Raw genomic sequence first — 24,209 nt, 5'->3', positions numbered from 1 at the left:
GAAGGAGGGAAAACAAAAATAGTACAGATTAGCCTTGAGCAGCCATACAAAAGCTTGCTAACATGATCAGCAAGCCATGAAGATTCAATCAGACAAATGGATGATTTTGGAGTGTTAATGAAATTATTCTCTTCGGCAAAGGAGTTTATTCTAATCAGTACAATACCAATGTCATCATTAATCTTAAGAAGCCCCAAATAATGTCACAATTAAATGATAGTTTTTGAGTATGAAGAAGACAATAATGGTTGCTATTATTCACAGTGCTCATTTCACAAAATTGTAGTGTCTCACTGGGGGTTTCTCAGGCTTTATGTCAAAATGTCAATCAACGATCTGACATTTCATCAGTTGGTTGCAGATGGCTTTGTTCTATGTGTCTGTACAGGAGAACGCAGTGGTACTTCACAGCAGGGCAGTGGCTTATGTCAGCCTCCATAGTCCCGTCAGAGCCTCTGGATCCCTGCAGTCCACAGCATCACCTTCTCTTCTGCAACTAGCAGCTGAAACCCAAAAGGTATTTTTATTTTTATTTTTTATATTCTTGTATATCCACTCATATGTTACAGAACAGTTGTTGAAAACCTACAGAAAACCCAATCATCACTACCCATAATGACTGTTGCTGGAGAGTATCTTTCTAGCTGTTTGGCTTTCCTATTATTCAGATCTACCCTTACTACAAATCTGAGCACATGCCCCCCAATAAAGTCATAGAACTGCTTGAAAACACAACATCCATCCATTCATTCATCCATCCATCCACAAAAAAATATTTGTTTGTTTGTTTTTTCAATTGGTTGCTTTTATTGTTATGGTCTAAGAAAGTCATTACTTATATGACAGACTTGCGCTGCACATGTAGCACTTTACTGTATTTTCCTTTTTGAACTGATTCGATTTCAAGCAATTCAAAACCATCATGGCGAACAATACGCATCTGAAGTGTCTCAGCTGAAGAAAAAAATCCATTATTTATCGGCTTAAATATATTTGCCCAATTTTTGGTAACACTTTATTTAGGGTCCGATTATCACTATTGACTAGTTGCTTGGGGTTCCGGTTATGGCGAGGTGCTAAGAGGTTGCAACTTTTTAGCTCTGCTGCTAGCATGTAATTAACCCTACAATACCAACCAGAATGGTTCTTAAAGCCAAGCAACACATATATAAATAGTACAGGGAATCAAAATGTCATGTAAAGGTGGAAAAAAGACGAAACGAAGACGAGGGTGAAGAAATTAGCGACCTATTGGCAACTGTGGAAGACAGCCGCGATGAGGGAGATTGTGAAGTTGTAACTTCGGGCAAAAATAACAACCTGGATATCATGAAAGCCATAATGTCCTTGAAAAGTGGACTTTATAAGAAAATGTATGGTGTGCAAACAACAATTGCCGAGGTAAGAAAGGAGATACAGGCATGCACAGGGCGCATAACACATGCGGAACAACACATTTCTGATGCTGAAGACAACGTTTATGGGCTAATATCCAAAGTGAGCACATTAGAAAGCACCGTTAAAACTCTTTCAAACAAAGTGGAAGCTGATGGAACAACGTGAGACTGGTGGGCCTACCGAAAGCAGAGGGCCAGGACATGGTTATATTTCTGGAGAAGCGGATACCAGAGGGTCTAGGAATGGAATCGCGTGAGATCTTGGTGATTGAGCGGGCTCACAGAATCAAATAACGCTCTCTGACAAATATCGACTCGCGCATGACACGCCCGAGGACACCGAATATTGAAGTTCTAGAACTTCAAAGACAAGGAGCAAGTATTAAAGGCAGGCACGACTATGACAACGTGCGAAAGAAGCTGCGAGATAAGGGGATTCATAAGCACAGAATCATCTTTCCAGCACGGCTCCTGCTGACACATGGGGAGAGATCCCTATACTTTCCAAACTCTTGATGAAGTGGACAAATTTGTCCCGTCTCGTTGAAGGATCAAGGCGAACCTATATATGGAAGAGGCTACTCCATCAGGAAAATGTAACTGCAATATTGGTTAATCCATTTTAAATAATTTTCACAAAAGAGAACATGACAATTATTTTTGCTTACCATTTTCCGTTAAATATGACTACGTCTCGTTTTGTTTTACATTCTCATGGCCAAAATAAGTGTTTATTTTCATGGTTACAAACAATTAAAAACTAGTTGCTTATTAGCATGCATATTACTAGGAGTTTATTGAGGCAAAAGTCATTGTTAATAGTTAGTAAATAGTAAGAATTTACCCTAATCCCTAGAGATTAGACCCTAATCTAAAGTGTGATAAAATTTTCTTATTGGGCCGATAACAATTTGGTGGCCAATATATCGTGCATCCCTACATATTTTCTTCCTCTTTTCTGCTATTTTTTAGAGCAAAAACAAGCATTTTAACAGGAAGGAAAATTTAATTATCTTGGTAAAGGGTGCCGTTTTGTTTATATTTTAACTGACATATGATTGACTGGAACACTTTGCAGTTGTAGGGAATTTCAGTTTGAATATTCCCACCTGTGAATGCAGAATTGAGACTTGTCCTAGACTGTTAATTCACTCAACAAAGGGTTGGTATTTGAGGAGTGTGCACCCCACGTCCTGCATAAAACCTCTCTGCTGCATCTCATTCGCAATGTACGCCGAGTCTGAGTTATGCATTCATATGGCATTTCCAATAATGTGAGACATAACTCATCTAACTTATTTAACCTTAATATAGCTCTTGTGTTCTGCTCAAGTTTCCAGATATATAGAGTGCCTTACTCATTCTGACAGGTTCATTTATGATTTGTGTGACTATATTGTAGTTTGTCTGAAATTATGAATAAACTGTGTAACACATCAGGATTGCCTTGCTTATTAGCTCTGTGCAAATTTAAGGCAACTTTCGGTTAGTTTTAACTCAAACTGACAGCGTCTTTAGCGTCAGGTAAGATGCAAATGGAGCCACAGAAAAGGTTAATATATTTAAATATTGCCAATGTATCGTTTGCTTTGTATAGCATGCTGTAGGTCAGAGGCCGTGATCCGATGACCATGTGCCCTGTTATTTTTAACCAGACAATAATTTTCTTCATTAACCTAAATGCCAGTCCTCCTGTGACATTTCAGCCTAATAAAGTAAGCTCTGACCTGCACCGCTGCCACTATCGAAATCTCTCCTGCAAAACTTCTTGGAGAGAAATGGCATAAGTTCACTAGAATAATTATTTCCCTTATCATCAGCAGTCTGGTCATAATGTTTGGAAAGTAGTTCACTGGAGGAAAAAGAAGAACTGATGAGACTGTGATTTGAAGTGAATAGGCAGAGAGGACTCAGGATGGAGTTTTGCAAAATGGCTTCGGTATGCTTTGCATAACACTAAGCTCATATAAAAAATGTTATTGTACAGTTAATATCTATGGATTTTTTCTTAGCATGGACATATCTCAGTTCGATTTTTCAATTGTGGAACGCAAGTATTCACTGCAAGTAAGTAAAAGCAAATATTGTTTTTTTTTATTTCATTGGCATACTTTCTGAGTCACGGGTTTGGAGTCAACAAAGTTTTCAAAATGTTTCTAAAATGAAGTGTTGAAGTGCTCCTTATAAACTAACTAAAGAAAGTTTTTATTTAGCAAACATATTTGGTCCATTTACTGATTCTGTTAATTTATTATTGCATAATCTTGTGTTGTAGTTTCAACAATCCACACTCAAAGTACATTCATTGAGACAAATCTGAGATGTTTTTGAATGCTGGAGCATTTTTGATGGTCGTGTTTATTCACCTCAGGTGCCATTGAAGGTCCATAAAGCCCTTTTGAGGTTTGCGATAAATTGACAGACAATGCTTGAATGACCAAAATAATAAATAATGTGAGACTCCCAAGATCATTTAAGAAAATGTATATATTGATCAAATCATTGATCATATCCTACATCCAAAGCACCTTAAATGTGAATTCACAACCTCCTGTTTATCTGATATGCTAATTCAATCCCCTATCCTGTAGTGTGATCACAACAAAGAAGAAAACTGTTTAGCATCAGCACTTTTCCAGACTCTTTTCATTACATTCCCACATTGTCTAAAAGTCCACCTTCGTGGCCCTATGCCTCCCACCAATCGTTTTCTGTCCCTCAATAAATTGATAATGGCTCATGCTTTGACGCAAAGAGACACAAAATGCCCTCATTAGCATGCTAATTGAATGGAATACCATCCAATCAAAGATGCATAGGGACTGTTTGTGGATGAATGACTTCCAATTGAAAGGCGTGATGAAAGAAAGGTTAATTTTTATTTTTACAAAGTGATTGTTTCCCTCTTTTGTGTTGATTTGTCAAACTTTGACTGATTAAACGGTTACAAATTAAAGATTTTTTTATATATCAACCAGCTTTTATTCTGCCAAAATAAATATTGCAGGCTTTTATCCCAGTCCCACAGTGCTATATTATTAACCAAATGATGAAACGTGAAGATTTTCATTGGAGTCGTCACTTTTTGTCCTTACGTGTCATAAAATCTATCGCCTGCGCTCTGTTATATGACCTCTTACCTCTAATTGCACATGCAGTTTTTTCAGTCATCTTGGATTGCTGGAATTGTGCAATTTATCTTTTAAAGATGCTGTGTTGAAGGCATCAGGTATCCACAACACTTTCAATATTTTGAGACATTTTAACAACACTATAAATCATGTTAGAGCTATGGAGGTAATACTTTCCACTTATCTTGCTTTGCAGCTGTCTTTGGAATAGAGATGCCATTGCGGTGATGTTTTGAATGGGTGCTCTGGAACCAATTATAATAAAGGAAGTACTTCTTTTGGGATTACAGAGTGAAACACAAAGTAAATTGAGAGACTTTCCATTGTTTAATTGGGTATTGTTGTAGCAACATGTGCGTGTCTGTCTATTTTAAACTGAAATTACTCCAAGAGAAAAGACAAACGATAAGGTATACGTTTTTGTGTGAGAAAACCTATGAGTTTTGCCCTGATGTGGATTGGTGTAATTTGATTGTAATTGGGAGTAGTGAAAAGCAAATTTTTCTTAAGGTTTGTCTTTAGCCCAGTTGTTCCCTAAAGGCTATGGTTTATCCCTGTTAAGTTAATTGTTAAACTAATATGCTTTTTATCTTTAAGAATTGAGATTATCAAATTTATTATGAAAATGCCCTGTCTAAGAAAAGATTTACACTGACATTGATCTCAATATTATATTTAATCTCAAACTTGCCATAACAGCTATCATAACCAGACTCTCTTACGTAAACTTCTTTTATTATTATCATTGCCGATTCGGTGTTTTAAAACCTATTAAGCTTTGAGTAATCCTCTCTAAAAATCCATGTCTATTGCACCCAAGTAAAAGTCAGTAGTCTCTTTCGTATAATCATTTATTCAGACAGCACAGGAGTTTGTAGAGCTGGAAATGTAGGTCACATTCACATATACACAACTTTGCCACAAACAGAATTTCATTATGTTCTTTTTTCGAGTTCAAATCAGATTTTACTATGATTGTAAAGGTGAGACATGCTAGATGATGATCAAGGCACGTTTTTTCCCCCCTTTTTATTATTATTCATGTGTCCTAAGCATTATACATCAACACATGCCGTTATCTCTGACAGATAAAGGACGCCACATCTTGTGCTCTTAGTAATAACCTTGGGATTTTGTTTAGGCTCACCTTGTATTTCTTCCCACGCTATACCTCATATTAGTTCACATAAATCTGACCTATATAAAATCTGACAGCACAATTGTATTCAGGGCTAAAATATATTTAGAGAAAATCAGTATAGCATGTAATCCTCTTTGAAAAAAGTCCATTTTGATTATAGAGAAATCCAGATTGCTACACAAGCAAATGTGTTTATAAAAATTAAGGTTATCTTTCAGTTTGGAAATCTTTTTTGCTTTTTTGCATGTAGGACCTCTACTCACTAGGATTTACAATAGATGTCGCATCACAACGACATGGTGTAAAAAAAATAAATTTAAAAAAAATGCAGTGCAGTGACGATCCATAAGTTGAAGGCTTAATTTCCACTGATTTCAATTTCACCTCAAGTGCAGCATCAGAGCCAAAGTCTCTTTCAAAGTGAGTCTGTTCACTCTGCGACCATCTTTGGAATGCACTCGGACAGCTATTTTTAGTCATGCAAGTGCAGCTCCTATGTAAATTAATTGAGGCTATCCATAATTATTTAAATTTGTTTTTAAAAGAGCGAAAGCTGAGCACAAGTTTCACGATGGTAAACATATTACTGCCGTTTCTGTCTGGAGCTGTGTCATCAAACAAGATCAAACAATGACTTTGCAGATTGATGATTGGCTCTTTTATTTGGAAGGCGGGGTTTGCTTTACTAGAGCAGCCATGTTGGGTTTTATTTCTTCCTATTTCTCCCATTCATTGTAGTAGCACATCTCTTATTTGTCCTTCATCTGTAGTGTGGATGCCTGTTTTTTTTCTCACTGGGTTTACAAAGTGCATTTTGTTTTATTGTAACTTTTGTAATAAAAAAATACAAAATAAAACGTGAATTGAAAACCAAATGTGAATTGCTGTTCTCGGGTAATCATCTGCCTCTTCACATATAATACCAACAATATTATATTTGCATTTTAACTCTGCAGAACTGGCATTCAAGCCACCTATATGTGTGGCATTTCATTTACAATCAATGCACACTAACTTTATTTTTTATGAAATACTCTTTGAAAGGCTCTTTCCCCAAGATGAAAAACATTCAAAGTATTTACGCTGTTTGAAATGGTCTGAAAAACTTGGCTTTGCCTCAGACTCACTATAAGTGCTGGTCAAAACATCTCGGTGATTGACTACAACAAAATAAGAGTAGCTGAAAAACAGGGGTCTGACATTCTTGGAAACCCTGTGAATGATAGATTACTGACCTTAGCAGTGCCGTGATCAATACTGTAAAAAAGCAATCGAAAGAACCAAGGATTGTGTTTTAGACTCACCCGCATCTGATAACCCCTACATCTGATAATGCAGCCCAGCATGCTTTTGTCATTCATACTGTTTCCTGAATTCCTCCTCCTGCATCGACCGAGAGCTGCTGATCTCACTTGAATTTATCTCCCAGTATAGCCAATCACACACACACACACACACACACACACACACACATAAACAGGAACAGAAGGCAAGGCCACTGAGGGTGGACTCTTCTGTGACAATCATGTGGCAGGACCGAATGCGCAGTTGCCCCCTGCAGTCCATCGGGCTGTAACTCTTCATCCTGTGGCGCCACGGTTCTGTCACTCAACACTTCATAAAAACCTGGTCGGGTCCCCAGCACAATAACATCATCCACCATTCTCTAGATTAGACCCTTTTCGCTGGGATTTCATCAAGATAATGCATGTTTTGTGTGCGTGCCATGACACGCTAATTGCAAGCCATTAGTGAAATCATTTGGCAAGCTTCAGAGGAAGGCGTCTTATGCATACAATCTTAGATTTCTGTAACAGTGAGTTCATTGTTAGCCCACTCTGTTCAACACAAATAGGGCTTTCTGTTACCCACAATTTATCTTCCTGTATTTGGTTTTTGAATGAAAGGAAGATAGATTACTCTTTTGTGATTAATGGACATGTTTTTATTTTATTTATTTTTTTATTGCTTACACACTAAAAGTGGTATTTGAGGCCCACTCAGTGAAACCATTCACTCATACACCTAATACACCAAAACTACAAGCACATTATCTGCTTTATACTCAGTTTGAAATTGAAAAACAAAACATTTTGAAAAATGCTAAACAGTTCTCTACATTATACACTCTTTCAAAACTATGAATGCTCTTGTGTTTCATTTGGAAAACACTGCCATTTCAATGCCACACTCATTTACCGATTACCTAGACCCAATGAGCATGTGTGAAATCACTTATACCTAATTTGTTCACTTAGAAATCAATACTCTGTGTTTTGAGAATGAAATTATTTCTATCCCCTTGCATTTCTGTTTATTTTGTAAATATATACTGAATATGCATTCAAGTCACCTTTATTACTGTTGTGCTTTATACAATAAAGAGTTTCAAAGCAGCTTCACAATAGTAACAAATTCAAATTCTGCTGTAAATCAGCTCTCTAACAAGCCATAGGGCCCTATTTTAACGATCTAAGCGCAGGGGCAAGTGCAGTTAGGGCGTGTCCGAATACACTTTTGCTAGTTAAACGACTGGAAAAATTGTCTAAAAGGGTTGTCCCTATTCTCTTAATGAGTAATGGGTGTGTTTTGGGCTTTACGTGCAATAAACCAATCAGAGTCTCATCTCCCATTCCCTTTAAATGCCAGTTGCGCTCGCGCCATGGCGGATTCGCTATTTTCGTAAAAGTGCGCAAGCAGACCATCTACGGGACAAGCCGGATTCATTCCAATAATAATCCTTTACATTGTGATCCTTTATTTTTAATATTTGGCATGTTTGTGTGCCGCTGGGGGTCCCTGTGTGTGTAATAAGCAGAGTGTACGCACTTTGTGGACCTGCCTATAGGCACACATTACTAACGCAGCCTTTAAATAACACAAAGAAAATTGCGCAATTGACTTTAGACCAGGTTTCAGTTGGTCAATGGCGCAGTCTATTTCAGTTGCCTCAAAATAGCAATGTGCCAACAATGCGCCTGAACACACCTCGTTTTCAGACCAGCACGCCCATGGGCGCACAAATGGGCACAAATGCATTTGCTATTTAAACAACGTGGCGCAGGACGTGAAAATGATAACTGTGTCGGACTGACACAAGCAAAAAACACTTGCGCCGCGCTTGACGCTGCATTGCGCCAGGTGTAAGATAGGGCCAATATTCTGCTCATGTCTGTTAAGTGTTGATTCAGTTCAGTTCAATAACTGTAAAGTTCATCAATTGTGCATACATACTTTATATACAGTGTATATGTGCGCATGTGCTATGACCAACTCCTGTACCCTCCACTGCACACTGAACATGCAATAGACTGAAGATAGTAGTGTTTTGCATTTGTCATAGCCGTGTGTAGTTTGGTGTGTAAATGGGTAATCATTTGATGGATTGTGTGTAGAGTTAAATATGCAAAAAGCAGTTTTAGAAGAGTTAAGATAGTTTGAATTGCATGTAGAGTTTGTGTGTAGAGTTTCGAGAAAAGGAGACATAGTTTCAGAAATTGTGTAAGCAATTTAAAAAAAGGAGCTAAAATTAACACTATAAATTACTATAAATTCCCTTGTCATTTGAGGAGTAACATAAAGCTTATAAAATGAAATGTTAGTAATATAATATTTATGTAACTGTCCGTCACTTATTTATTTGCCAAACAACTGTAGTTTTCTTCAAATCTGCCAGTTACGGTGGGTTTCGGATTCCACAACAGCTTTGGCCCCTTTAGATGCATCGTCAACATTGTTTAGCATTCTCATTGGTTTGCTGGCATATGGGTGATTTCATGCCCAAGGAAAGCTGTCCACGAATGTGCTGTTGCTGACAGATCTCGATCACCACAAATCACGTCGTATTTGATACAAAGCTAACTAGACTAAATCAAATTTGAAAAAAGAGTCATAACTGGAATGATTTTTTGTAGTATTTCAGTTTCTTGATAGGGACTTATTACTATTATTACTATTATTAATATTTACAAAAACGTATGAGCCATTAAAGACAGACCTACTGTGACTGAGTTGTTAATCACATAATAGCATTTCAGTCATGACAACTCTCGGGATAATTTATAAAACATTAATGCAAATTAAATGTACATAGGTCTGGTTTTGGCGTACTAAATCTGCTATGCTGCTGCTGGAGCTAAGGGTGCTGCTGCAGAGCAAGTATGACTTGCTTCTGCTAAATGCTCGGAGCATAAATTAAAGGAAACATGTTGCTGCTGCTAAAGAGAGGGACACCCCTGAAGCAGATCTAGGCAGGTGGTGCTGGGGAGGTGGATGTCTAGAAAGAGAACTCTCTTAGCACGCAGCGACAGTGCATTCGTTTGGATGCGTTGAGGTTATATAGGGACATAGAAACACAACTTATTGAAAAACTAAATGAAATTGATTGGCTGGGAACATTACATTTGAATGAACCAATCCGAACGTGGATAATTTCATGGCTGAACTATTCATATGTGTTTATATATATACATATATTATATAAACGTGTACATAATGTGATTCTTTTCAAGTCTACAAGAGTGATGAGCATTGCAGTATCTCAAATTATTGAACATCTGGAAGCCTGTCTCGACTTCACAGTATGATTGGTCGAGTTCTACCAATAACTCTGAGGTATAGTACTCACAAATATAGTTAGTTGAAGTCTGAACATTTCGCTTGCATTCCCAATCATGTCTTTTATGTTTTAGCAATTTTTTTTTTAGTAGTTTGAGAAACAGAGTTTGGGAGCACAGCAGTGATTGCACACTCCCATTTCGCCACTGGCAGAAACATAACATTTCTTTCATGTAAGAGTTTCACTTTAATGTCTAACTTCACTTAAACACAATCCAGTGCCCATTTCACAGTAATAAAAAGGAGCTCCTGCCCTCTTTGTCTCTTATATGTGTTGCAAGCGCTAAACACTAAAATGTAGTCATTAAACCATGGGGTTTTTCCTTGCAGAATGAAATGAAATTACTGTACTTCTGCAGCTCACATTGTGTTATATCAGTCATGCATTCACTCAGATTTGATTGCCTACGTTCACTGTAATCATGACTGGGCAAAAAAAAAAAAAAAAAAAAGACATGTTTTACTTCTATAATGAGTTTTGTAGCAGTTTGTGGACCATTTTCCAGCCAAATGCATTGCATTCGAAACGCCACAGTGCCTTTCACTAGATTAAGTAATTTACTTGCATTAACCATCTTAGATTTGTGCTTAACCACACAGAGATCTCATCGATTGAATAAAGAGCAAAGCACAGGTGATCACAGATGTTGGAGAGCATTCATCACCATAGCATGTGCGGAACGGCAGGGCTCTTCTCCCACACCGGAGGCCACAATGTGATTTCAGGCGCTCCATTCCTGTATTAGTGATGCTGTCTGCACAAGCACATGGTTTATCACTTCAGCTGGCAATCAATTAGTTCCCAATCAATAGCCTCTCACTGGCCAACAGGCAACAAATTAGCGGCCTCTCTCCTCGCACTACACTTGTTTATCCCGTGAACTTGTTTTTCATCGGGAATCTAACCTGCTCCGCTGGCAGCGAAAGCTCAAAGTTTTGCCACGTGCATCCAGGTGTTTAAGTAAACAAATATTTTATGAGAAAACATTTAAGCCTTTTCAGTACTAGACAAATGTATGTTTGTGTGTTAAAAAAGGGTCACTTAGAGGGAGGCACAAAAACAGAGTACACGCTAAAAGCTGTTAATTACTGGTATTCATTTAGAAAGCAGTGATGTCCATTTCTGTCATTTGAAGTTAATGTCTAGTTGCTGTACAACAGAACTGTAGCATCAGGATTATATTTCAAAAGTTCTTATTCAGTGGTGGTGTTTCACGAAAACCTGGGATATGGCATAATTCCCCCTGGCCATACAACAAAGACATACCCAAGGAACCACAATATATCTAAACAAAATGTGTAAAAAAAAACCACCATACTAAAAGACTCCACAACATGTCCATGACAATTTTTGGGACCTTTAAAAGGTGTGTTTAAAGTTTCTTTGTGTCCTTTAAGGTCCAAAGTTTTCGCACGTAAAAAAATTAATACGACCTCACGTTGTGTCAATCACATTTACACACTGAGGGCCCTATCTTGCACCCAGCGCAAGTGACTTTGTACACCGACGCATGTATCATTCCTATTTTGCACCCGCGCAAAGCGGACTTTTCCCTCCACAGAAGCACGTCGGCAAGTTAGGAAATACACTTGCGCTCCCGGGGGCGGTTCAGCGCAAAGAGGAGGCGTGTTCCGGCGCAAACGTTCCTTCAGGCTATTTTGCAGGTTTAGAAAACAATTGCGCCACTAACCAGGAAAAAATAGTTTAAAGTCAGTGGCGCGTTGCGCATGTTATTCATATGCTATTTTAAGGAAGCATGCTTGGCCATAATCAATGTAGCGTGTGCACAACGCGCACTTTGATTCTCTTATCTACACAGAAGCAGCAGTTTTCATTTTTGCAAATCATACATTATTACGATAGATAGATAGATAGATAGATAGATAGATAGATAGATAGATAGATAGATAGATAGATAGATATAGACAATTTATTATAAAAGCATACATCTAGCTTACACATTTACCCAAATTATCATACGCCTGTTTAACCGAAGTTAATTTGGGTGGGTTTCTCCATTTCAATGTAACTTCTCTCTTTTACGGCCGTGACGAGAGCGTTGCTCTCCTCGGCTGTGAACCGCTCCTGGCGCGCGCCTGGCAAATCCGCCGTTACAATAGCAATCCGCTATGGAAAAAGCGCGTTTGCTCTTAAAGGGAATGTGAGATGACGCTCTGATTGGTTTATTTCACGTTACGCCCAAACCACACCTATGAATAATGAAGCTACTTCAGACCAACCCATTTTAGATTTGCGCCTGGCGCAAGAGTCATTTATCCCGCCGGGAAAATAGCAACAGCGCCGAGACCCGCCCACAAAGTTACTTGCGCTTTGCGCTTGACACTTGCGTTTCAGATCGTTAAAATAGGGCCCTGAATCCAAAACTTTCGTCCGTCATAAGAAAAATCGGTTAATTCAAGTGCTGAATTAATACTCACACAGGTCAGTTTATTAGACAAATGAAACTTGTGAGGTAACGCAGCGCTGTTTTACTTGCTCTACACTATCACACTAAACTGCATTTGAGTGTGTTGAAAGTTATAATATTATTCTATGTGTTAGTTTGTCTGTTTGAGACTAGCAGTAAGCTAGATCAACATTAGAATAACATACTGATCATATTCTAACATTTCATCATGTTGAGCTATATAACATTGATTAGTTTTATGTACATTTGCTCACCTCTACATTTGCGCGTCTCTGTCAAGTCGAAGTTTGTCGCGGACGTGGAGCTCTCGGCATCTCGAAAACGCCACGCTGATATTGAACCTCGTTTTAGTTCTCCTTTTGTCCCAAAGTCTGCTTGCCATGGTCCATAATGTTTGAACGAAACAACAACAGCGTGAGCGTGCCGCTAGACGTAACGCAGTTGTCCACGTCTGTCGCCATGGTTACTATGGGAGTACGAGCGGAAACCAGGGATAACGCGGATATTACGTCATTGACAGGCGACAAGTGAACAGGGACGAGCCATTATTTTAAATTGGAATTTCTCTGAAATTAAAAATCTTTGGGAACTTTTGGGATATTGTAAGTTCACAACTACAGGAAATATATCACACTGTGCAAGTGATTTTTGGATATTTTATTACAAAATTCTTATATATTGTACCTTTAAGTGACTTTAGTATGTCGACAGCTAATCCAAAAAGACACGTGAATTAACTGCGAATGCGCAACAACAGTGTTCCAAACTGGAAGTCAAATCTTGATTTATTCACAGAGAAAATTCAATTTATATATAAATTAATAAATATAATTAATAATAGGAATTCTTTTATGCAATAATGTATACATTCTGGCTTGAGGATCGACGGTGGATGTGATTGTGTTTTTATATGGTCATGTAAAATCTGCCATGTGATTTCTACTGTTTTTTTTTTTTTGTTTTTAAAAAAATCCAATCTGAATCCAATCAAGAGAAGTCACCGTTAAGATCGTACAGCAGCACCCATCATGAGAAACCTCACATATTTCTATAAATTATTCCTAGAAACCTACCAATGTTCAGATCTGTACCACAGATCTTAAAAAAAAATATTTGGATTTTCTTTAATGAGCATTCTCATGAGCTGTTTTTCCCCCTGTTTTGTCCCCCTGAATACCAGGGTATGGCAACTTCCATACTTGAACACCACCCTGGTCTTATTTATGTGTAATTGCCACTGCAGATACTTTCAGACGATCTCAGTATTATTGTTTGAATTTAAATTGGATGCATTAGGCAAGAAAGTTGCTCATCCATTTGTCTTTCCTCTCACGTTAAAAAGCTCCAGTGCGCCACCATCTGTGCAGCAACTGCAAACCTCTCACATTATCCACAGTGACACCCATCTTGTTGTTTTTTCTTAAATAATCTCAGTCTTATTCATCTATTTTGTCTCTTCTTTTTATAAATGTATCAGCAGTTCCAATTCCACTTCTCTGCAAATGTAATTTCCAAAGGTCACCTTCTCTGAGAATAAATTATCTCCACAATGCAAGGTCATTCTCCGTCTTTCAGAACGAGATAACAGTTTTGTTCACATATTTGCCCCCCCCCCCCTCTCTCTCTCTCTCTCTCTCTCTCTCTCTCTCTCTCTTTTCTTCTTCTTCACACAGCATTCTCTCTGTCCGCTGTCATTTTATCTTCGTACTGTGAGAAAATTCAGTTTGATGGCATGTTTTGTCAAATACAAATATTCATTTTGCAGCTGTGCAATTATCTCAGGTTCCTCTTACTCTATGCAGTGATTTTGCCATTCATTGATTCAGAAAAAAAGAACAGCTTTAGCACACAGCCTCTTACTAAAATAACTGTATACAGTGAATAGTGGGAAACATTTAGGAAAGTGTCTAGCCATTCTAGGTGTTATGGACTATGAACAATTTTAGGAAATGTATAAAATAAACTCTCATAAAACACTTGTGTTATTTTAATTTATCCCAAAATCATGACCAGCAGTGCTGTACATCTGGAGAATTCTATATAGACAGTTTATGTGAAGACATGTAATTTTTTAATGGTGTAAAAATATTAAATTAATTATAATACTACAACTGATGATAATAATACTAATAATAATAATAATTATTATTATTATTATTATTACATAATATTCAGTTGTATTATTTATTTTATTTTTACAAAGTTATAAGCTTAAAATAACTGGTAAGAACAATTGTCTTCATTAAATTGCCCTGAAATGCTAGGACAAAAGCCTGTTATTGAAGAAACACGGTCTATGCCTCTGATCTTTCTCAAATTATTGTGCACATGTACAATCTTTTTTTGCTACCTCTGATCATGTGCGGGTGGCATGTAATAGGATGTGGACGTTCTCAGTCATGGGGTCACAGTGATCACAATGGCATGGTAAAAGCCTGCTCATTTGCTAATGGTCTTTAGGCAATGCTGTTTGTTTCACATCAGCTGAGTGGACGAGCAGCTTCATTTGCTGTGGCTGTCTGCCAGTGCATCTCTCTCTCCTCACATACCCACAGGTCTATTCAAGCTCAAATATATAAACAATGATTTTGCCATCTCGTTATCATTGCAGACAGAGAAATTAAATATTGATTCTCCTCACGGGGAAAAGGAATTGCAGTGCAGAAATTACCTATTCTCCCTCTTTCTCGCCGCTCCCAAGCTGTTTGCTGTCACATTTTACCTCAGGAATTTGTGGCTAATTTTGACTTTAATGGCTTTTGCTGCCTATGAAGATGAAGGAGTCCACTTTTTTCAGAATGAAGCACCGAATGTTACAGTAATCCATGCACAGCGCAAAAATAGACACACAAGGGAGAATAATGTGTTATATTCTAGGATAGGTATAATTATTGTGCAAATCATTTTGCCACATAATTTATATGAATGAGTCAAGCTGATAATGCATTTTATTATGTTCTCCACCTACTTTTCAGGCCACTATGTTCCTGTGGACCTAATCATGTATGAATGAAAAATAAGTGGTATGTTTAGTCAGGCAAACTAACTATTTACAAGAACATACAACTATAACAATCATAAGGTGCATCATGTTATCTACATCTTATTCATCTCATTCTTATTTTTTTGACAATAGCAATACGTGAGAACAATAGTAACTTTGTTATCGATTGCATTATTGGGCTTGTTCTCTTGTTTATTGTATATTTGTGTTTGTTTGTTTTTGGTTGGTTGAACATTGAGGCATGCTAAACTGATTGGGAAAGCTCCTATATATATATATATATTAGGGGTGTAACAATACGCGTATTCGTATCGAACCGTTCGGTACGAGGCTTTCGGTTCGGTATTCGGTACACATTACGTACCGAACGGTTCGTTGGACCATTTTTTCTGCCGACCAAAATTTCGTTATTTCAAATGAAGGTGCGTCGCGGGTGGCAAGTGCGCTCATAGAGGCTGGCGCGACCACAACATCAACTGGCAAATGCAATGTAAGGAACGAAACTGAGCTACTCTTATTGTGTTTGTGTGGACCGTTTATCAGTTTTGACCTGTGAAGCGGGACTCGCGAGCCCTATGCGCGAGCCTGATCAAGCAACACCACACAGCGCTAAGAGATCCAGACCAGTAAATAAAGCATTTGAATTTCAAATGCTTTTTGAATTCGCCACTGAAGTAATAACATCGCTGCGAGATCTAGTGAGAAACATTCACATTTCTCTGTTATTAACGGATCAAACAGCGCTGACGTGGAAACCAGGAAGAAACATCGGGCCATGAATGAACTGGCCGGTGTCCACAGATCAGCAACATTCACCGTGGAATGGATTTACTGTAGTAACACTAACTGCAAGGTATGGAAGTTTGTCAGGAATTGTGGGCTATAATGCTTTCAAGTAACATTACGTCGGTTTTATTTTGACATTATGAATACAATTGCTGCCCTCAAATGTTAATCTGAACTAAAATAAATCTTTGTTTATAACTAGCCTACTACTACAATAATAGTACATTTCATTTTGTCCAAGGAGCTGTTTTGTTTTATATGCTCATAAGAAGAGTCAAGTATAGCTCCATTATTGCTCAGTAAAAAAATCACAAAAAAAAAATAAATAATAATAATTAAAGGAAATTTCTCTGGCATTTATTTATTTTTGCTGTAGCCTATGGAAAACGTACCGAACCGTGACACAAGTGTATCGTATCGAACCGAACCGTGAATTTTGTGAACCGTTACACCCCTAATATATATATATATATATATATATATATATATATATATATATATATATATATATATATATATATATATATATATATATATATATATATAATAAATATATATAATAATAATAATAATAATAATATATATATATATATATATATATATATATATATATATATATATAATAATATATTTGTTTTGTCTTAGTACAGTCTGTTTTTTTGTAATATGTATAACACACATAATTGAATATAATTGGTAACACTTTATAATAACTGCACGCTACTAATCATTAGTTAAGCATTAGTAAACAGTTAATTCATCATTTATAAAGCATTAATATACATTAATAAGCAGTTTATAAATACAGTTATAAATGCTGTATTCTTGATTTATAAGCATGTCTATAATGTGTTTAATAATTGTATTTTCTTAATTTATTAATGATCACTTTATCATTTTTAAATGAAGTATTGCATTATTTACAAACCGGTTATTTAGGAGTTGTCAGTGGCTAATAAGATCACTTAGAAAGTGTAAGTAAATGTAGTAGATTCAGGTAGTTATAAAGCATTTAGTAGTGGTCAGTTAACTATGTTTGTGAGCTAATCTAAAGTGAGGACTAGTTATGCTTTGTAAAGCATTTATAAAGGAGATTTAAAGACTCAGTTTTCTTCTAAACAGAAAAAGTAAACAAATACAACACAGCGATACAGAACATAAAAATATTAACAGCCTTTAAATCTTCTTTATAAACGCTTTACAAAGCATAACTAGTCCTCACTTTAGATTAGCTCACAAACATAGTGAACTGACCACTACTAAATGCTTTATAACTACCCGAATTAACCCTGAATTACAGTAGAAATACATGTTAATAAACCATTTATTAACACACTAAGTAACTATTACTATATGTCTGAATAATAATATGTATTTAAACAGTTTATTAATAATTTACTTACACTTTCTAAGTGATCTTATGAACCACTGACAACTCCTAAATAACCGGTTTGTAAATAATGAAATACTTCATTTAGAAATGATAAATTGATCATTAATTAAGTATGAAAACACAATTATTAAACACATTATAGATATGCTTATAAATTAAGAATACTGCATTTATAACTGTATTTATAAACTGCTTGTTAATGTCTATTAATGCTTTATAAATGATGAATTAACTGTTTACTAATGCTTAACTAATGATTAATAGCGTGCAGTTATTATAAAGTGTTACCTATAATTATAGAATTAAACTATGTCAAACAAATCTATTCTGGATACAATGTGTGTTTGTCTGTGTGTTAATCGTTTTTTGTTCCTCAGCGGTAGATACTGTAAGTCCAGCAGCTGCTGTTTTATGTTTTTCAGGGCCTGTCTGATATGAATTACTCTGATGACTGTTTTTGGTCACAGTTGATTTTGTAACACTGCAGCCTATATTTTCCCTTCCATTATGCTTTCAAACTGTGTTTGTATAGATTTACATTGATTTTGGCTCTGTCAGTCATCATTTGCACTTGTTTGAGGTTTACGTAGCTGCATGTATTTCTGTTAACGTTGACAAACAGTAATATATATACTGTAGCTCATGTCAGTTGCTGTACAACAGCACAGAATCTGTTCATTTAGCAGTAGTTTTGCGATCAATACAGTTTAATCTGTAGGTCATTAAATAGCCAAGGGCCAGTTTCAACCAAAACAGATTAATCCTAAACCATCACTCAATGAGAAATCAATATCAGTTTAGGATTTAGGCAGGGCTTTAGTGATGCACAATTATATGCAACTACAAATTAGATTTAAAAGCACATTAGTATTGTTGTGTTGAAACAAGAACAATCCTACAGGTGGGCTCCTACAGCTATTAAATAAAAAACATATTTAGAATACCTTAATACTCATGTTTTGTGCTCATCATTAAAAATAATTAAACACATTCAAATCACATGCCAGTGAAAAATACTTTTCAATCCCATTCATGTACAATCCCAATATATCTCGTAGTGATACTTTTTTAATAAAAGCTCCTCACTTAAATGCATTCCTCACATATCATTCTATAACATACTTCATTGCTGTATTTATCTCTGTATAAATCATTGTAGAAGGCCTACTGGAGTCATTCTGGTCACTATAGTAATATAGTAGGCAACATGATCGCATTGTAGATTGCTGTAAATCCTCACAAATTCAAATTGTTACCATGCATGTGTGTTTATCTTTCAGAGACATTCGATGAGTTGCAGTAGAGGAGGTGGTTGTCCTGGTCCGAATGTTAGCTCACTGCAGACACCTGGAGATACCAGCTTTTTCTCTAACCAGCTTGCTGTCCCCACAGTGGAGTTCACATACTCAGAATTCCCTAAAATAGAGGTACATGCACACACACATCCAAATGTGTGCAATATAAGCACATTGATAATCCAATCATTCATTAAATTCACTGTAAGTTCAGATGACGTTAACAATGAGCAACCATTCCCTGCACAAGTGTCCTCAGATAGGGAAAATGTTTTCAAGAGGCTGACAAATAATAGCCTAATGGACACCATACGTTTCAAATGCTCAACATTTTCCCATACACGAGCACTAGCTTTAGACACCAAGATGAGATGTATTTGATATTTTATGTCTTGATATTTTATCATATAATGTGATTCATATCATATATTTAAAAATGATGATTTCATGATAAATATAGTATGGTGATTATCTCAGACATCCAATGTAATACATTATGTTGAGCATTTGAATCTAACCATGTCATCAAATGGAAAAGTCAGCCAGTTTTTTATTATCACATTAAACATTGTGCCTTTAGCCCTAACAGTAGATAAGTGCTTTTTACCCCAAATACCATACTTTTACAGATTCTTTAGTCTGTACAAAATTAATGTCTTAATGTATGGTAAATTTACCATTCTCATTTGCTACATAAACCTGTAACATAAATTAAAAAAAAAAAAAACTAAAAAAAAACATTGAGTATCATATCAACTTCATGTCAAGGATCAGCCAAATATCCACTCGCATAGTGAAATGTGGATGTTTAGAAACGTTTTTGTGTCATTATTATAGAGTACAAATGTTTGGAGTAAAATTTTATCAAATGAGCCTTTACCACTGTGTGCTTTTTGCCACATATACTCTATGAGAAAAAAAACCCAGAAAAAAAAGACATAAAAATCAGTATTGAAACCCTATTGTTTTATATGTATGTATACAGTGGTGCAATTATTGCTTTTGACTTGAGTGATCCAGTCCAATTGGATCACTTTAAAATTCAAATAGGTTTCATTCAGACATCTATCCGGAGTTAGCAAGCATTCCCAGAGACCTGCAAGAGGCCTGACCCTAATGCTTTCCTACACTTCAGTGTGGATTCTTTGGTTTAGCACAGGCTGTCACATCGTTCCCCTGCACCCTCTTTGCCTCATTATGATACGTGAGGAGCAGTTTCCTGTCACATAAAATTACGTTCCTTGTTCCTCTGTCTCACAGAAGCACGGTCAAACCCCAGGACTCCTTTACAAGCGGCTTCAGTGTTGCGTTCCATCTGCCACAGCCCTGATGTCTTATCCGTTATGTCTTTTCAGATGTCACATGCGAGTGTGTCCCAGGAGAAACAAGCTCTCTCTTCCTTTAAAATAAACACTCAGGAAGCTTGTCAACTCAAATTGCATACATATGTCCCCTCATTTTTTCATTGTACTTCATCTTAAATGTTTTTATGGTGCATTTTTGTACTTCCTCACTACAATGGAGATGTAAGAGTTAAACATTTCACACACAAAGTGACTCTTTTCCTCTCTCTGGACAGTACATCTTTCAGGCTCTGTCTCACGCTGTGGTGGTTGACACTTTCTGCATGCTGACTTGTACATCTGTCTCATCCAGCACACATGCCTGGCTAAGCATTTGCAGTGCAATGCTGGTGTGCTTTAAACTGTGAATGTAACCTTTTCTTGGCATTCAAGCCATCAGGCTGCATTAGCACTGGGGGTGGCTGGTGTGTTTTGGAACAACACGGTCTGTGCTGTGACATCCAGCTCCCAGCATCCCTACTTCTGCTCTGTGTCGTGTGCCTCCGCCCCAGGAGCCGTCGCTCTCCCTGCTAGCAAAATCAAAATGACGTGTGGGCCTTCATATGCTAACTATACTTGCAGTGCCCGTGAAAAGAAAAAGACTCTTTAATGTCAGTTAACTTAAATGTAAGTGAAACCAGGGTCATTATAGTGCAAAACACATAGAACAAAATTGTTAAACTTTAAAATGAAAATGAAAACGGAAAATACTCAAATAAAAACTAATTCAAAATATTTTAAGAAACTATAATAGAATCTCAATTTGACTAAAATAACCCAGAGTTAAACATCTCTACAGATGAACTGAATTACAATAAGAAAATTTAAATAACTTATTTCAAAAGTATTCACCCTCCTTAAAGTGTATACACTTGTTTACACTTGTTGTCATGGTTATTCATTGTATCATTGATTATCACACACCTGTTTCTCATTAAGTTAATTTCACCTTAGTGCCAGGTGCAAATCAAACAAGAGAGTGAAAAAAACAAACAAAAAAAAAAAACCCGGAGGGAGACTCAGTGTCCGGCAAACATTAGATATACGAATCGCTGAACAGTTGTGTAAATACAACATGATTAAATGTGGAGATGATTAACCCTCTGGGGACCAAGCTGTTTTTGGGGCCCTTGAGATGTTCTGACATGCTCTGACATTTGTGCTTTTTTCAGTTATTTATAAACATGTTAATGGCAAAGGTGTAAATTCACTCTATATAGCACAAACAGGCCTACCATAATATGCGAGCAACATGTATGTAGATGTTTGTATTTTTAAGAGAATAATGTTTATGCGTGGTTATTTAAAAAAATAAAAATGAAAGTTGCTGAAATAAGACCACAAAACTCATACAAAATATGTGCCCACAAGACTTTTGACTAATGGATGTTGTCCCTTTCAGTTCTAGCTTCAAAATTATGTGAAAATAGTCTTGCTTTATCGTTCACAAAAAAAAATACATTGATTTAAATGGTGTAAAACAGGTTTTGCTTGGAAAGCCAATATGCGAGGGGGAGGAGTAGTTTACACCTTAGTCCCACCCACTCTGCATAATGACTCTGCATAATTAGCCATTCATTCAGGTGTGACACTGACTGAGCCACAATGCAAAGACAAAATATATATTTTGAAGAAGACTTATATTGACCATTTAAGATTTTGCTTACATCTATCTTGTAAATATGTTTTGCTATTTTATTAAAAAGGTTACAATTACAACAATAATTACAATTTCAGCAATATTTCTGCAAAAAAGTACTCTTTCTTTGTAAAAAAAAAAAAAAAAAGATTATAGGCCTACATTTTATCATATGTATTCATTAGTTTGAATATAGCCAACATTGGAACATCTTAGTCTATGACTTTATTTTTGACAAAATAGTATTTTATATATATTCAGAAAAGCTTATTTGATGTGACAGTATATTCTACAGTAAAAACTGTACCCAAATCTAGTCAACAAAATGTTGTCTTTCATACTTCGCCTGACTGTAACGCAGTAACTGTAACTGTAAAAGCAGTTTATTCTTTCACACACAGACGCGCGATTCATATTTAGGCTAAACACTCTTTACAAATAGACGCGCGATTCATATTATAGAAACGCGATTCATCTTTTTGTTTACATAAGCCTACAACGTTATTCCATAACGTTATTCCACATTAACACTTGAGAAAGGATAACTTAGCCTACCTCACTCCTCAGCGGGATCTGCTCCTCATATCAGCACGGAAAATTTTCTCCATAAGGTAGGCTATATTATGCCTCTTTGTTTACAGCTGATGTGGGGGCGTTTCACAGACTGAAATGGTTCTCAGAATTTGCGTTTGAATAGCACGCGCTCTCCGGGGCGTGGTCAAATTACTTTTGAATGGCTCGTAATGAGCTCGACTGGAGTCGCTCTCTTTTTATACAGATTACAGAAGCTGATAATATTTGTTTTTTATATAAATTACTTCATTTAAAAGCTGCGATCTCAAGCTTTATGCCCGTGGGTCTGTTTGCCTGTTTGACTGAATTTTCGCGGAGTTATAGATAATTTTCGAACGCGTTTCAAATGGGAGTTTACTGACAGAGAGAAGGCAGAAATAGCATCATGTTAGTTTTTCTTTATTTGTCAAAAAGCAAAACACTTTATTTGTATTGTGAGTATACAGAAAAAAAATAGAAACTGAACAGGATCGATTGATGTATTACACGAAAATGAAAGATCAAAATTAACAGAGCATTTTGTGTTTATTTTTCATTGCTAAAAAAAAAAACGAGCAAAACGCGCGGGCGCGTTTTTGGTCCCCAGAGGGTTAAAGCAGCATCAAAACTTTTTTTTTTTAAATCATGTATTTGTTATATACAGAATACGTCACATTTATGAACGTCACCCTCAAATGTATCTGACATCTGTAAATGAGCTCACAAAATAAGGCACAAATTAAATGTAAGATTTATATGTAATTTAATGGACAAATAAATGTGGTGAGTCCTGTTCATTTGTACTCGAAAACGGGGACCATGTTGCATTAGTTTGCAGAGTTCAAATGGAAATTGATCGCATTTAATTATGTATAAAATTACAGATTTTACATTCTGGCATTTGTTTAATGTACTATCATATTCACATTGTTGCACATGGGGATTTAAAAGAAAGCATATTCTTTTTCCTTTGTAATGAGTTAAAGTATGATAGAATTGTTGCAATTAATTTATTTTGGCAACTAATTGAATGTTTAACATTCATAGTTTTTTTGTATTTTTTTTGTATTTGAAACATATCTTTCAGTCTAGGATTAAGAAAACAATGTCAAATTCACTCAGTATTACTTGATCTATTCCACCACTACCTCAATTACATTTATGTACAATTAATTGTATTCAGTTTTGTTGTAGGCACTAAAACAGTCCAGTATTTTACAGTCAAACTCAATTTTATGTTTGAATAACGAACATTTCTTTGCCACCCCATGCTGCTATGAATATCCTGGCTCTGCCACTGTTCTTGTGTATATGTGCCCTCAGTTTCAGTACCTCGTTGTCTAGTGTTGTCTATACATAGCACATTGTTAATTTTGTTGTCCTCTTTGGATTACTCTCTTTTGTTTGTTAAATAAAGTCTATGCTTCTAAATAGATCCGTTTCGCCTCACCTCACCTCATCTTCATCCTCAGCCAATTCGTC

At 36.3% G+C, this 24,209-nt stretch overlaps 1 protein-coding gene across 4 annotated transcripts in view; it reads left to right on the top strand.

Moving 5' to 3' along the window:
• naaladl2 (N-acetylated alpha-linked acidic dipeptidase like 2) overlaps positions 1-24,209 on the top strand; it is a 317,992-nt gene that overhangs the window by 213,729 nt on the left and 80,054 nt on the right. For all 4 annotated transcript variants that reach the window (XM_082156237.1, XM_082156236.1, XM_082156238.1 and 1 more), the window contains exons 9-10: positions 389-517; positions 19,179-19,325. In XM_082156237.1, coding sequence (XP_082012363.1) covers positions 389-517; positions 19,179-19,325 — 276 coding nt within the window. The remainder of the gene's footprint in view (positions 1-388; positions 518-19,178; positions 19,326-24,209) is intronic.

This window comes from Leuciscus leuciscus (assembly GCF_965113295.1).
Source record: "Leuciscus leuciscus genome assembly, chromosome: 23".
Taxonomy (NCBI): Eukaryota; Metazoa; Chordata; class Actinopteri; order Cypriniformes; family Leuciscidae; genus Leuciscus; species Leuciscus leuciscus.
The sequence above is the reverse complement of the archived record's forward strand: the minus strand, read 5'-3'. Positions and strand labels throughout refer to the sequence as shown.